The sequence below is a fragment of the Pristiophorus japonicus genome, chromosome 9 (genome assembly GCF_044704955.1).
Source record: "Pristiophorus japonicus isolate sPriJap1 chromosome 9, sPriJap1.hap1, whole genome shotgun sequence".
Taxonomy (NCBI): Eukaryota; Metazoa; Chordata; class Chondrichthyes; family Pristiophoridae; genus Pristiophorus; species Pristiophorus japonicus.
In genome coordinates this window covers 41,665,379-41,682,090 of record NC_091985.1, presented here as the reverse complement: position 1 = coordinate 41,682,090, position 16,712 = coordinate 41,665,379, and the positions used below count along the sequence as shown (strand labels likewise).

Genomic DNA, 16,712 nt, shown 5'->3' with positions numbered 1-16,712 from the left:
TTTAACAGATGCCTGTGCCATCCCACCGCGCGTGCCATTCTATGAGTGTGCCACTCTGAATTCCCGCCTGGTGAGCCGTGCCCTGCAGACCGAGGTGAAGGAGTTTCCCTCCGTCGCACCGTGGGCTGTTGCTTGTGTAATATTAGTCAGAGGAGTGTGTGATTTGTTTTTTTGGCTGAGTGTTTGATCGCAGCCAATCCGAGCCCCACATTCTGATAACATCCACATGCAGCGTCTCTGATCAGCCAGAAGTGAGACTGAACGGCGCTGGCTGTCTAACCAGCCCAGTCTGAAGCTTTCTTCACCTCCACTTGTGTGTGTGTGTGTGTGTGTGTGTACATGGGACTCAGTCCCCCCAGACAACAGGGCAGCTCACTCCTCACAACCCTCACAGCCGATCAACATCCCATACTGTAGACATCAGCGCGGTGACTGGCCACGTACCTCGGCTTTCCAGGTAAGGACAATTCAACCATGGACAGGAGTGAAGACACGGGAGATGGACCCTTCCAATGTAACATCAACATCTGCAAATATCAAATCATGGGTATCGACATGTGGTCTGATACAAATCATTGATAAATGTTACAGACTGTAACGTGTTCAGTAGAGTAGTACTTTAAGGCATGATGTTTAGTCATGGGACTTTGTTATACTTCGCGGAAGACAATGTTTTTTTACAATGACCTTGTTTATTTTCCTATATATATATTTACAACCCTGTAATACTTGACGCGCTGTGGGTGGACGTCTGTACACTTGAGCTAGGGGGTGACCACTGACTGCTGACTTTATAGAAGCGGTTCCCTTTCAGCGGGCAGAGTTTAGAGGTCTTCACTTCTAACGTGTGCCGCACGCAGAGCCCCTCTCTCGCGTCTTTCAAGTGGCATCTTATTCAGGTGAAATCGGATCAGTAAATTACAGTCCCCAAGTGGTTTCAGCCGACAGAAGCTGGATGAAGTGCCAGGTGTCAGCAGTGGGCACCGGTTACTTCACAGCGTTCTCTCCATCCTATCACTCAAATGTTATCAGTCGTTGTGGCGATCCCGAGTTACCGATCCGTGTGACACTCCGCAGGGACGGTATTGGAATTCACCGAGTATCCAGGTGGGAATAGAAAGGGGATTTGTTCCCCTCCTGACGAGCCTAAAAGTCAGAAACTGCACCTTTAAATGGGATCGTTTCTAACCCTGGCTGTCAGCTGTCTTGGAACCAAACAGATGCGCGAATGATGCTGCATTTTGCGAAGTTGAAAGGGTCGCGCCGAGTCAATGATTTTGGTGCGAATCCCGCGTGTGATGGGAATGACAGCCGCCTAGGGCGGTCGCGGCACTATCTCTGCCACTGCAAAAATCTACTTTCAGGAATACTCGCCCACCTTTCAAAGGCACTGGTTTTATTGACAGATGATAGTCATTCCGCACAGCATGTTTGGGGCGCGGGTCTGCCGCACTCTCTCAATCTTCACAAAAAAAACCAAATAGCAACACGCCGCTATTCCACCAGGAAAGCGGAACAAATTTTGAAAGGATATTAACAGATCTGCTATGAATTTCCCCCTTGATGTTCCAAACAGGTTGCCGCAGTACTTATTCCCCCTTTTTTTGATAATCACCCTCCCCTCCCCAACCTCCCTATACACTCAGATGAAACTTGCTAACAACCTTTGAGCAGACCGCAAGGGGGACCGCGAGCCCTATAGGTGTCTGTCCTTCCCATCACACGCGGGACTCGCTTTCCCCACCAGTGGTGAAGTCTCTCCGCTCATCACCCACCCCAGCCCATGCTCTCCAATACAAGTGGGAAACTCACTGATTTGCATTTATTTGAATGAAGAGCCAGGGCCACAGATTGAAGCTAAAATTTGGCACGGTGGACCACGGTGGAATTGTTGTCCACACAATTATGGCGATTTTCTTATCTCAATAAAGAAAGACTTGCATTTGTATAGCGCCTGTCACGAACACCGGTGGTCGCAAAGCGCTTTACAGTCAATGAAGTACTTTTGTGAAGTGTAGTCCCTGTTGTAATGTAGGAAACACCGCAGCCAATTTGCGCACAGCAAGCTCCCACAAACAGCAATGTGATAATGACCAGATAATCTGTTTTAGCGATGTTGATTGAGTGAGGGATACACTTTGGCCACGACACTGGCGATAACTCCCCTGCTATTTTTCGAAATAGGATGTTTTACATCCATCTGAGTGAGCCCTCAGTTTTCTGAAAGACGGCACCTCCGACAGTGCAGCACTCCCTCAGTACTGCACTGGAGTGTCAGTCGAGATTTGCCTGCTCAAATCTCTGCAGTGAGACTTAAACCCACAACCTTCTGATCCGAAGGCGCGACTGCTGACACCGGCAGGTTAATGCCAATGGGCTATCTGCTAGCAGCTAGTTTCAGAGTCACAGCTTCAGAGTCACTCCTTGGGTCTCAAGCCCGATATTGTGCCGAGCACAGAGACACCAAAAAAGGAGGAGAAAATGGACCGCGGCGCGTTGGTGGAGAGAAGATGCTGGGCAGTATCAGAACCTCCCTCCACATACTCCGCGGTCCCATTCCCTTTATAATCAGCAGGCTTTACTTGAAAGGGAAAGGAGTATCAGTACATTCTCAGCGAGTCAGAGCTTGAAATAGTGTCCTCGAAAATTGCCGAAGTGCGGCAAAATCAGCGAGGACTTGGCACCTCGCTGCCAAGTTAAGCAGGGTAAAATGTTTACAGTGCGGACCGGGCTGAAGCCCCCCCCCCCCCCCAACAATATATCATATTCCATCATTTTTTTGCACTGTGACATTTTAATGAGATTTTCCAGTGGACGAAGAGATCTCAGTGAAGTGCAATGTTGATCGGGTCTCCTCGGTAACAGATCTGTTGTCAGTGCTGTTTTGCCTCAGTAAACTGTTGGCACCGCGCACAGGGCTCCAGTCTGCCGTCTCCTAACTGGATTTATACCAACAGACCGCCCTATCAATGTTGGAATGGGCATTTATTCAGCTTCCTACTCCTATCTACAGACGCGCATACACTTTATGTGGGTCCTTGGTTCTTCGCTTCTCGCTTTCATGTATTCTATCAGATAGGGCGTCAGAGATCAGGCAGCCCCTCCTTCTCTGCTCTCTGCTTTGGAACTTTATCCTGAGAAGAGCAGCGTACAAATATCGACTGTCGATGTGCCCCCCGGGGCCATCTCTCATCCCCACGTGGGCTGGGCTGGGTTGCATGACCGCACTGGTTGTGGTGGAACGTACTATCGCCCCGCCATCACTAAGGGTCTCTTCGTCGCAGCATCAGCCAGTTCACGTTTAACTGTTAAAGCTTTGGGGGCAAATCTAGAAATGGTTGTTAGTGATTGGGAAAACAAATCAGGATTATCTTCTGCAAAGGTCGAGTGGACTACATTGCACCAGGTTCTATCAAAGGATGTAGAGATCTAGACATTGGACATTCACTGATGGGGAGGTGTGGGGTGAGGGGCGGGACTCTTGTTTTAAAATGCCCATATTGTAGATAGAGGGTGAACCTTGTACAGGTACCCCGAGGATTGGGTCAGTTTCTCTGATCAGGAATCACCGTCTGTCTCCAGTTACTCCAGGCCTCAGCCTTCAGCCAGCCCCCTGAGACAGTTCCGAATGGGCCAGACAAAGGCTGAGCCCCCGCCCCTACAGTATCCAATGAATGTCGCGAAACCGAGATCGCCCGCTTCGACACCCTGAAATCGCTGCCGGTTGTAAAGTGGACAAAAGGAGCCAACGCCATCCAATCCCTGCCTACTTTTAATGTGGGTGCGCTATTCACGAATAACCTATCTAAAAACAAACCTTAAAAAACGCCCGATATTTTCCCAGGAGCGCTAGCTTTTAACGATTTCGCACACGCACGGTCAGTAAATATGCTCCCCAAATGCGTTAAAACTACCACCCAACGGACAATACCGGTAGCAACCGTGTTGCTTTTCAACAACCAAAGAACATTTTTCTTTAGGATGTTTCCCCCCACTTTGCAGCTCAGTGGTACTGCCCTAGTTTGGTTCCACTCTTAACCATGAGATGGTAGCCAGCAATGGCTTCTCTTCCCACCCTCCCCACCATTGCCCCCAGAGTCCCCCAAGGCCCTGTTCTTGTCCATCTTCCTCATCTACATGCTGCCACTTGGCGGCATCATCCGCAGACACAGAGTCAGCTTCCACATGTACGCTGATGACAGCCAGCTCTATCGCTCCACCGGAGCTCTCCACCACTCTGCTACCTTTCACGTTGTCAGAATTAGGTCCGATATTCAGTCTTCATGAACTGCAATTTCCTCCAGTTAAACATTGGAAAAACTGAAGTCATCGTCTTCAGCCTCAGTCGCAAAATCTGTATGATCACCACTGATTCCGTCCCCCTCCTTAGCCACTGTCTCTGGCTGAACCCGACTGTTCACAATCTCAGCATGCAATTAAACTGTGAGCTAAGCTTTTGACCCTATACCCACTCCATCACAAAGCCTGCCTACATCCACCTCCATTATAGCACCTGCCTCTGCCACTGCTTCAGCCCATCTACCAGTAAAACACTCATTCATGCCTTTTTCATGTCCAGGCTTATAAGAACATAAGAACATAAGAATTAGGAACAGGAGTAGGCCATCTAGCCCCTCGAGCCTGCCCTGCTCCGCCATTCAACAAGATCATAGCTGATCTGGCCGTGGACTCAGCTCCACTTTTCCGCCCGCTCCCCGTAACCCTTAATTCCCTTAACTATCCTAATGCTCTCCAGCCTCCAATCCTTCACCCTTCATAAACTTCAGCTCAACCAGAAGGCTGCTGCCCCTATTCTATCTCACACCAAGTCCTGTTCGCCCATCATCCCTGTCTTTGCTGACCTATATTGGCTCCTGGCTCCTCAACACGTCCAATTTTAAATTCTCAGCCTCATGAGCGTGAGAATTTAAATCCCTTCATGACCTTGCCCCCCCCCCCCCCCCTTATCTCTGTAACCTTCTGCGGTCCTGCTTCCCGCAAACTCTCTGTTCCTCCAACTCTAGCCTCTTGTGCACCCCCCTCCCCACCCTATGCCCCACCATTGACGTTGTGCCTTCAGCCTTCTAGGCATAAATTCCTAGAATTCCCTCCTAGCACCCTCTCCTCCTTTAAGGCTATCCTTATAATCCACCTTTTGACCAAACTGTTGGTCATCCCACCTAATATCTTCTTTGTTTTGGTACTCATTTCTGTCTGATTACACTTCTGTAAAGTGACTTGGGACTTTTTCCTACAATAAAAGCACTATATAAGTGCAAGTTGTTGGTGCTGCTGATGTTGACTGCGGACTTTTCAGGTTGAAATCAGTAGAGCTGCAATTTATAAAGAACCAAATTATAGCTGAGCAATGCTGAGATGCAACATGTAATCTGCAACCCACTACATAAAATGGTTGCAAGAGGGAGAGATGGAATGAGTGAATTTCGAACAACTGAAGGGTGGCCTCAATTTCTAGCATGGATAACCTGACGTTATCTATGAAGTACTAGTAGCCTGAACTGTGTGGGATCTTCAGAGTGTGGTCCATCATGAGAACAGACACAGAGAAGCCAACATGAAAAAAATCTGAGGAGTGAGATTTATGATAAAAAAAGAGACAAATCACAACATTGTTGAAGTAAATGGAGCTGTATTTAGTTCTAGGTATGAAAGGATGGAAATAAGTTAAATGATTGGGAGTTGAAAAGACTAGGATAGATACAAAGTATAGATCTCCATTACTGAGTTAGGTTATAAAATTACTAACAATCAAATGGATCTTGGGTTATCTTTGTTCTTTGCTCTCAGTAACTGTTTATTTCAGGGCGATAAGATGAGAACAAGATTTTGCTTTATTAAAACTCACCTTAAACTAGAGCCAAAAGCCCCATATGGATGTGACTTATTAAATTTGTCCTTGGGACGTGGGCTACCCTGGGAAAACTGGATTCATTACCCATCCCTAGTTCCTCGGAGAGGGTGGCGTAGACCTTCTAATTTCAAAGCAATTGTCAGTATAACTGAATGGCTTGCTAGGCCACTTCATAGGGCATTAAGAATTGATCACAGTGTAGACTAGAGGCATGTGTAGACTATATCAGGTAGGGTTGACAGTTCCCTTCCCTGAAGAACATTAGTAAACCAATGGGGTGCTTACAGCCACCCCACAGTTTTCATGATCATTTTATCTGCTGTTCACCGGCAAATTATCAGAACTCAATTTCACAACTTGCCAAGATAAACTTGACCTCTAGAATCCAACTGCGTATAACCACTATAGTACCATGCCCATCATCATCATTGTACCATGCTCCTTCAGAAGATTGCTTGGTGAATTGGACATCTGATCTCTCATGAACCTCCACTCTCCTCATGATAGAGAAGATCCTTATAATCTGGGATCTGAGGTCAGCTGTAACAGTCGAGAGCCAGCTGCTTCGTGGCCTTCCAGAGGGGCATTTCCAGGTCTTTGGAGGATAAATTCTGAGAGTGCTAGAGGCATCATGTGACCGGTTGAATCTGGTCACATGCTCAAACAGCAACAAAGGCTTTTTTCAATTGTGATACTTAGGGGAGGTTGGGCAGCCATCATTCTGACCTGACTATTGGTGACACGTTCACATCACCTTTGCAGAAGATGCACAAAGACACTATTGGTCTGTTGCTTCAACATGCCCAGTCTGTTTGGAGTGATGCAAGCATTATACAGGCAAAGGTTTGTTAGGAATGGGAGATGCAATGACCTTAAGGAGGTGGCCTTGGAAATAGTGGATGCATTGACAGTCATTTTCCAACATTCCATTGACTCTGGATCAGTTCCTATGGAGTGGAGGGTAGCCAATGTAACCCCACTTTTTAAAAAAGGAGGGAGAGAGAAAACAGGGAATTATAGACCGGTCAGCCTGACATCGGTAGTGGGTAAAATGATGGAATCAATTATTAAGGATGTCATAGCAGTGCATTTGGAAAGAGGTGACATGATAGGTCCAAGTCAGCATGGATTTGTGAAAGGGAAATCATGCTTGACAAATCTTCTGGAATTTTTTGAGGATGTTTCCAGTAGAGTGGACAAGGGAGAACCAGTTGATGTGGTATATTTGGACTTTCAGAAGGCGTTCGACAAGGTTCCACACAAGAGATTGATGTGCAAAGTTAGAGCATATGGGATTGGGGGTAGTGTACTGACATGGATTGAGAACTGGTTGTCAGACAGGAAGCAAAGAGTAGGAGTAAATGGGTACTTTTCAGAATGGCAGGCAGTGACTAGTGGGGTACCGCAAGGTTCTGTGCTGGGGCCCCAGCTGTTTACACTGTACATTAATGATTTAGATGAGGGGATTAAATGTAGTATCTCCAAATTTGCGGATGACACTAAGTTGGGTGGCAGTGTGAGCTGCGAGGAGAATGCTGTGAGGCTGCAGAGCGACTTGGATAGGTTAGGTGAGTGGGCAAATGCATGGCAGATGAAGTATAATGTGGATAAATGTGAGGTTATCCACTTTGGTGGTAAAAACAGAGAGACAGACTATTATCTGAATGGTGACAGATTAGGAAAAGGGAAGGTGCAAAGAGACCTGGGTGTCATGGTACATCAGTCATTGAAGGTTGGCATGCAGGTGCAGCAGGCGGTTAAGAAAGCAAATGGCATGTTGGCCTTCATAGCAAGGGGATTTGAGTACAGGGGCAGGGAGGTGTTGCTACAGTTGTACAGGGCATTGGTGAGGCCACACCTGGAGTATTGTGTACAGTTTTGGTCTCCTAACCTGAGGAAGGACATTCTTGCTATTGAGGGAGTGCAGCGAAGGTTCACCAGACTGATTCCCGGGATGGCGGGACTGACCTATCAAGAAAGACTGGATCAACTGGGCTTGTATTCACTGGAGTTCAGAAGAATGAGAGGGGACCTCATAGAAACATATAAAATTCTGACGGGGTTAGACAGGTTAGATGCAGGAAGAATGTTCCCAATGTTGGGGAAGTCCAGAACCAGGGGTCACAGTCTAAGGATAAGGGGTAAGCCATTTAGGACCGAGATGCGGAGGAACTTCTTCACCCAGAGAGTGGTGAACCTGTGGAATTCTTTACCACAGAAAGTTGTTGAGGCCAATTCACTAAATATATTCAAAAAGGAGTTAGATGAGGTCCTTACTGCTAGGGGGATCAAGGGGTATGGCGAGAAAGCAGGAATGGGGTACTGAAGTTGAATGTTCAGCCATGAACTCATTGAATGGCGGTGCAGGCTAGAAGGGCCGAATGGGCTACTCCTGCACCTATTTTCTATGTTTCTATGTTTCTATGTTATGTTCCTGCCCAGGTCCATCATTACTTGACATATCAGACCGATTATGCGTCATATTTCTGGAGTGCTTTGACATGACTCGTGCATCACTGACCCCAGATATGTAAATTTCTCCACACATTTCACAGCGTCACCTGTAATCCCTAGATTATGTGACCATGGGAGAAAGTTGCTGAGTGGCAGGACTTTTTTTTTCCGTCCAGTTGACTTGTTAAGCCCAAGGTCCGACTTCCTCTGTGAAGATTTCAAAATTCGGGACAAGATACACATATAATATCCCATTACCTAATATACCATAGTTGTAGTCATGTTGTTGTCAGGCAGTTTCAGATGTGCAATGGAATGAAGATGGCACTATATCGCAGCAGGCAGGTCCTGAACACACTGAGGTAAGATAGACAAAATCTTGAATTTGAAGGTGCCTGGTGCAGCACAATGGCAACCCAGGCAAAACTGACAAATAGTCAAAAGCACCTCCTGGTATTTTATAAAATTATTTTTTGACCTTTTAACATAGATAGATGTTGCTGTCCAGGCCCACAGAACATTGCAAAAATACAACCCAGAACTGGAAGTCAGGAACATTTGCAAATAAATCAAAGAGCGATTTACTGAACATACAGTGAGATGGCATAAATCACATTAAAACATATCACTTGTGTGTTACATTATTATGATGAAAATGACATATCAATTTTCCATGCCTATAAACAAAGATTTGCCAAATGCTTTTACACAAAGTTAGTATCCTTTTAAAATGACTAAGTACAGTAACTATTTAACAGATAATAAAATGCGTGACTATAAATTTACAGAAAGTGAAGCTGGCACTCAGGCATTCAACTAACAAATATAATTCATATAAAAGCATTTACCTCATATGTTTTTAAAGTGAAAAGCTTTCAAGCAGCAGAAATTAATAGAGCAACAGTGGCTAAAAAAGGGGTTTGATTGTTCTTGTCTAGTTAACACGACATTGATTTACAGGTGGCTCAATAACTCAAGTGGTACAGCCCATGACGCCTAAATGAGTCTAAGCTCCAGAGCTGCCCATCACTCATAGTCACACTTGCCTTCATTGTCGGAGTTTCTTTTGTGGATAGTCTTCAGCTGGGTTGCTGGATGGAGCGATGCCCAGAGAACTGGGAGAGGGTGTTTGTGTCTCACGAGAACATAATGGTACCCCCAGCCAGCTTTTCCTGAATTAAACATTTCTGGAATTTAATTGACCATAGGGGGATCTGCGTCTCTGGTGGTACTGACACCCAGTTCAAGGTGGGTTGTGAAGGGATGAGCAGTACTAATGATCAGAGATGTATTTCACATGTATTCTCAGATAGAGCTGCGGCTTTGCGTGCGACAACCTCCGGCACAGCTTCGAGAGGGTCCCTCAGAGTTAGGAACAGAGACTGTAGCATGCACGAGAGGCTGTGTAAACATTAGTTACATGTGGGCCAGTCTCACCACACACAGCACCAGCTGAAACTCAGGAGTCTGTAAGAACCTCAAAATCTGGTACAGATATGTTAGAAACCCAGCAGGATTGGGGTTGATTTCATACTGTGAATTATGTCAAATGTATTTTAAATTAGACATTAGTAAACCAGCCTAGCCTAATGGAGTCCATTAAATACTTGGCGGAAGATCACAGCCAACTGAAAGTATGCAGGAGAGTAAGGCTACAGCAGTACATGTAAAAGAACCTCTTTAGCAACATCACACAGACAGAATTTCAATAAGCAAATCCGAACAATTTCTCAGTCAGTGTCAGGCTGTGTACACACACTCAAACAAACATACCCGCATGTGTACGCACACAAACATACACGCATGTGTACACACACACAAACATACATGTGTACACACACAAACACACACACACACACAAACATACACACGTGTACACACACACACACAAACATACGTGCATGTGTACAAGCACACACAGACTCTTCATTCTGCCAAACAACAAAAGTGATTGCCGAGTTATTTACAAATTAACTTGTTTTTTCTCTCATCAAACCTGGAAAGAAAATAGCCGTAGATTTTTCTAGCCTTTATTATAAATATATATAGCAAGGTAGAGAAGAGGCATTATTAATAATAGCATGCAATCAGAAGCAACTGTAACGGGAAACGACTTCTCATGAGCCTAACCCTGGTTGTTGCTGGGAGGACAGTAAGACCTTCCAAAAATTGTACTGTGGTCTCAGTCAATGAGCCAGAGATGCTTCATAACCTAATGCATGTTCCATCAACATTGATATCCATCTTCATTGCCCACAATAGTAAATATCATGCAGCCCTTTGATTTGGACCCTCTTAATAACAGTTATATAGATTGAGTTTATGAAGGGATGTGTTTGGTACAGAAAACTAATTTAAAAATATTAATCACGTGTTAGTTGGTAGGGTGGAAAGCGTTACATCAACAAAAACTTACATCTATGTAACACTCCTCACATAAAGGAACGTCTCAATGCCTTACAGAAAGGAAAGGTAGACACTAAGCAGGAAGTAAAGGGAACCGACCACATGATTAGTGAGATTATTTTTTAGGGGGAGACTTTTGAAGCCAAGGACGGAGGCAGAAAATTCACTACAGCTAAACTTATCTGTACAAGATGCATGGTTAGTAAAATTATGGATGAAATTTTGGATCAGATTCCACATATATAGTTAACCTGATGATCCAGATTATTTTGGTCCCAATAGCAGCACTAGAAATTCATGGTGCTGGGTCAGCAACATCATACAATATTTGGTGAAAATCTCTTCAGTTCTTATAACATGGACCCGTCACCTAATGAGATAACACCCACAATATATGATCTTCATCAAACTATTGCCATGATATAACAGAATGGGATTATCCTATGAGGAGAGATTGAGTTGGCTAGGCCTATATTTTTAGAGTTTAGAATAATGAGAGGTGATCTCATTGAAACATATAAATTCTTAAGAGGGTTGACAGGGTAGATGGTGGGAGGATAAAAACATAAGAAATAGGAACAGGAGTAGGCCATACGGCCCCTCGAGCCTGCTCCGCCATTCAATAAGATCATGACTGATCTGATCATGGACTCAGTTCCACTTCCCTGCCCACTCCCCATAACCCCTTATCGCTCAAGAAACTGTCTATTTCTGTCTTAAATTTATTCAATGTCCCAGCTTCCACAGCTTTCTAAGACAGCAAATTCCACAGATTTACAACCCTCAGAGAAAAAATTACTCCTCATTTCTGTTTTAAATAGGCAGCCCCTTATTCTAAGATCATGCCCTCTAGTTCTAGTCTCCCCCATCAGTGAAAACATTCTCTCTGCATCCACCTTGTCAAGCCCCCTCATAATCTTATACGTTTTGATTAGATCACCTCCCGTTCTTCTGAACTCTAATGAGTAGAGGCCCAACCTACTCAACCTTTCCTCATAAGTTAACCCCCTCATCCCTGGAATCAACCTAGTGAACCTTCTCTGAACTGCCTCCAAAGCAAGCACATCCTTCGTAAATGTGGAAACCAAAACTGCATGCAGTATTCCAGGTGTGGCCTCACCAATACCTTGTATAGCTGTAGCAAGACTTCCCTGCTTTTATACTCCATCCCCTTTGCAATAAAGGCCAAGATACCATTGGCCTTCCTAATCACTTGCTGTACCTGCATACTATCCTTTTGTGTTTCATGCACAAGTACCCCCAGGTCCCACTATACTGCAGCACTTTGCAATCTTTCTCCATTTAAATAATAATTGCTCTTTGATTCTTTCTGCCAAAGTGCATGACCTCACACTTTCCAACATTATACTCCATCTGCCAAATTTTTGCCCACTCACTTAGCTTGTCAATGTCCTTTTGCAGATTTTTTTGTGTCCTCCTCACACATTGCTTTTCCTCCCATCTTAATATCATCAGCAAACTTGGCTATGTCACACTCAGCCCCTTCTTCCAAGTCGTTAATTTAGATTTGTAAATAGTTGGGGTCCTAGCACTGATCCCTGCGGCACACCACTGGTTGTTACTGGTTGTTTCCACTGGCTGGGAAGTCTCGAGCTAGGGGGTCACAGTCTCAGAATAAGAGGTCGGTCATTTAGGACTGAGTTGAGAAATTTCTTAATTCAATGGGTTGTGAATCTTTGGAATTCTCCACCTCAGAAAGCTGTGGATGGTCATTCATTGAGTATATTAAAGATAGGCATTGAAGATACGAAGGCAATTAAGGGATATGGGGTTCGGACGGGAAGGTGTAGTTGAGGTAGAAGATCAGCCATGATCTTATTGAATGGCAGAGCAGGCTCGAAAGGTCGTATGGCTTATTTCTGTTCTTATTTTCTTATGTTCTTATATTCTTAATTGATCACTGTTTAAACACTTACCAACTGTCTGCCCTTCACCCACATTCTATGGAATATCACACACTAAAAACAACCACCTCCCTATCAATGATAGTGCCATCAATGAGCTGAACTATGAACCAGTGAACAAGCTAAAAACTTTCAGATCTTGTACCCTTGAATCACACACTAGACCCTGGTTGATAAGGTATGCAGGAGATCTGTTCTTCCGTCCCTCCCGTTGCTACCCATATTGGGTTACTTGGCTGCATACAAGGGTAGTCTTGCACCCTCCCCGCATTGGGTAGTGACCAGTGCCGCTTGTCACCTTCCCACAACAGCATTATCTGAGATAGGAAGCTCACCGTGAAGAGGAATCACAGTTGTAAACCTGTGCCCTCTGCTACTTTGTGCACTGACACACAGCCGTAAAAAATACATCACATTGAATCAATGATAAATAAGCTAAGCCTTCTTCATGAACTTAATTCCCTGTCTCAGCTATTGCAAAGCCTTTAGAATTGATCACTGAAAATTGATTTAAAAATATTGTTAAACTAACAAAAACATCCACACTCATAATTTAACAGCAACAATGAATTCAACCGCATGCATTTAAAAATAATTGTATCCAAATTGCTCTTTACATATGGGTAATATGAAAACAGTTATTGAATCCCATGATCAACACACTTAATTATTTAATAAAAAAGGAGATCTACTGCCCTGATGAGGAGTTTGAACCATGTCCTAAACCACCAGTCTGCACTTGAAGGACTGCATACTGTCAGCCCCAAGAGTATGTTACAACATACGGACAATCCCAAATTCTCTTTCTCAGTTTTCTCATTGGCCTTGTCTCTGTTTCTCAGTATGTTAACGCTGAGGATCACAGTGACCCTGGAGTAAACTGATACAAAAGGTTCATTAGGTTACAATGCAACTTGTTTTAGAGGTAGAAATCTGTGCTGTGTGTTACAGGGAACATACCTCCTATATGTTTAGTCCTTTGTTTTGCGATTTTGGTTCATCCACATGGATAGGACTTCTCCCAAATCAACTGCCGTCAGCAAAGTTCGATCACTTTTATCCAATACAACACACTGTATGTTACTCAGTCCCTCCTGACTCTGTCTAATGATCTAGAATGGTCAGCGCACATGATACACAGTGTACATTGCATGGATGTTGCATGCTTCAAATCCTGCTTATGTCAAATGGTGCAGTAAAATTTCTTTGTTGATGCTACATAAAAACTGTTCCATCATCACAGAAACTAAACTATAACTGTAGTTTTAATTTGTCGATTTGTGAGCAATGGAAATTTTGACACGTGTTGTAAGACCACGTTCATTGTCACTGGCACAAAGCCATCTTTGCAAACTTCAAATGAAAATAAAGGATAGTTGACTCTTTGTTAACATTCTGATACCGGTGAGCAGAGCTCAGCACAATGCATGCCCAGAGCTAGGGCTTTGTGCCAGTGCACCCCGTGAAGCCGTCAGGATAATGTGGTCCTGTTGGTTTTCACTGTTGTTATTAAGGGCCTGTTAGTAAACGGTTAAGTAAAAATCAATGATTCTGGCCAGCAGTCAGTAATAGGGTTTCAAATTGCATTCCAGAAAATGTTGTACTGGGATAAGGGACACAGAGCTTAAAAGGATAAGACTATTCCAGCCAAAATATTCCGTGGAACTATTAGATGAATGACTTTTTAAATCCGTTCTTAGAGTTTGCCGGTTCACAGACTATTAACCTAGACACTTTCTGAACTATTGCACCCATTTATTTTTTCTTGTATTAATTCCTGCCTTCACAGTTAATACTTTTGAATTGAAACATAATTTTTAAGCCCCGATTTTAACCTAACTCGCTCAGGGAGGGAATGAGGCCCATTTTACACCCCATTGATTTTTCAGCTTTAGCTGGGTCCTGCACCACAGGTCTTGACCCTTCACCCATGTTTCTAAAAAAAATTATATAACTGCCATAAAGTCAACTTCAATTAACCAATGTGTACATGGGCACATTTTTCAATTGTGCATCTTTTGGTCCATTAGGAGATATGTGATCCATTGTAGATTGACCAGAAAATGATGGAATTTCATTCTCAATAGCTTGAGCCCACAGAAGGCAAGGCAGACATTTTAATATTTATTAATACATCAATTAACACATGGAAAGGAAGCAGACAATACCGTACAAAAGTAAAATCATGACAAAATTGCTGCGTAGCATCTGATTTTTCCACAATTTTCTCCCTTTAAGGGCATCCGTCACCACAGATCCTTGCAGGAAGCCTGCTAACATTGTTCCTTTACTGTATCAGTCAAGGATGGACACCAACTGGAATCACAGGAACAATGTCGACTTTCCCTCCCAAGATGGGAAATCTCATCGCTGTGCAGTGCTCCATCTAGTGGAATGGCTAAGAGTTAATAAACATCAATTGAATGCTGTAGGTCCATAAGTCAGGCTGGGGACTCAAATATGCCATCTCCTGGTTGTGAGGAAACTGTTCATTTATTTCTGTTGCTGAATTGCCTGTATGGCCTGCGACTCTCAGTTTTAAATAACAGGCATCACTGTTTGTGAACAACAAATTGGCACAGCCAATGAATACAGGCCCACAATTACTGAGATATGTTCCACATGTTGTGGCACTATGGGGAGGAAGTAAGGCCTTTTTCCTCTTGGGAGGGAAGGGAGGAGATAAAAGTAGTAGCCAGTTGCAGAGCAGCACTGGGGGAGGTCCAGGAACCGAACTTCCATTTACCCTCTTAACAACAACAACTTGCATTTACATAACACCTTTAAAGTCCCAAGGTGCTTTCACAGGAGTATAATCAGACAAAAATTGACACCGAGCCAAAGATGGAGACATTATCACAGGTGACCAAACTCTTGGTCAAAGAGGTAGGGGTTTTAAACAGCGTCTTAAAGGAGGAGAGAGATGGAGAGGTAGAGAGGTTTGGGGAGGAAATTCCAAGCTTAAAACTTAGACCGTTGATGGTATGGCTGCCGGTGGGGTGGGTGCGAAGGAAGTGGGGGATGCAGAATAGGCTAACCAGGAATTGTGTATTAGTCATGAAACGACAAGAAAGGGAATGGATCTGGAAATTGGAATGAGGGTCTCAGCTTGAACAAAATCTGTGTTCACTCTGTACTGGTGAATCCTAGAATTGATATTGCATAAGATCATAAAAGTATGAAAAAGTGACATTACCACTGCAGTAGGCTGATTGGAATAATTTTTTTTTTTTTAATTGGGGAACATTAATTCACCCTTTTCATCAAAAGACAAAAAAAGAATGATAATAAAAAAGATAATACGAAGTTGTTGAATCTCACTTCATTTGTTGACTCTGTTTTTCTGCAGGATGTATCAGAAACTTATCATCGCTCTTTTCCTGGTGGGGATGTTAATGGTAGCAGTGGAGATGAAGAAAAATCGACCGCCAGGAGCCATCCCACCTCTTTATAAGGGGAATACCAACAGCTCGGAGAAACGCACACATCGGAGGCAGGACGTGCTTGCCTCCAGCCAAGAGGCGCTGGTGGTGACGGAGAGAAAGTACCTGAAGAGCGACTGGTGCAAGACTCAGCCCCTTCGGCAGACCATCAACGAGGATGGTTGCGTGAGCCGAACTGTCATCAACAGATTCTGCTATGGACAGTGCAACTCCTTCTACATCCCCAGGCATGTTAAAAGGGATCAAGAGTCCTTCCAGTCTTGTGCCTTTTGTAAACCGCAGAAATTTACTACCCTGACTATCAAGCTGAACTGCCCTGACCTGCAGCCTCCCTTCAGACACAAGAAAATCCAACGAGTCAAGCAGTGCAAATGTATATCAGTAAATGTGAATGACTGGAGCAAGCAGTGAGATAAGATAAACAATCACAGCCTTCCCAGTCAGTAGGAAATACACCCAAACTCTCAACACAGCCATCAGATAAATACCCGTAGAAAGCAAACACTGTACAAAACCCTGCCCTAATGTGTGAGCAACTTTTTAGTTTGAGCACGGCCAAGGGAGGGAGCATTGAATTGGGCACCCCGGCACCTATTGGATGTCCATAAGAAT

At 44.1% G+C, this 16,712-nt stretch overlaps 1 protein-coding gene across 1 annotated transcript; it reads left to right on the top strand.

The window, feature by feature from the left end:
• Positions 1–284: 284 nt before the first annotated feature.
• grem2b (gremlin 2, DAN family BMP antagonist b) lies at positions 285–16,511 on the top strand. The gene is made up of 2 exons (XM_070888669.1): positions 285–457; positions 16,007–16,511. Exon 2 carries the CDS (start codon positions 16,008–16,010, stop codon positions 16,509–16,511), a length of 504 nt encoding a protein of 167 aa, XP_070744770.1. The 5' UTR covers positions 285–457; position 16,007.
• Positions 16,512–16,712: the final 201 nt, after the last annotated feature.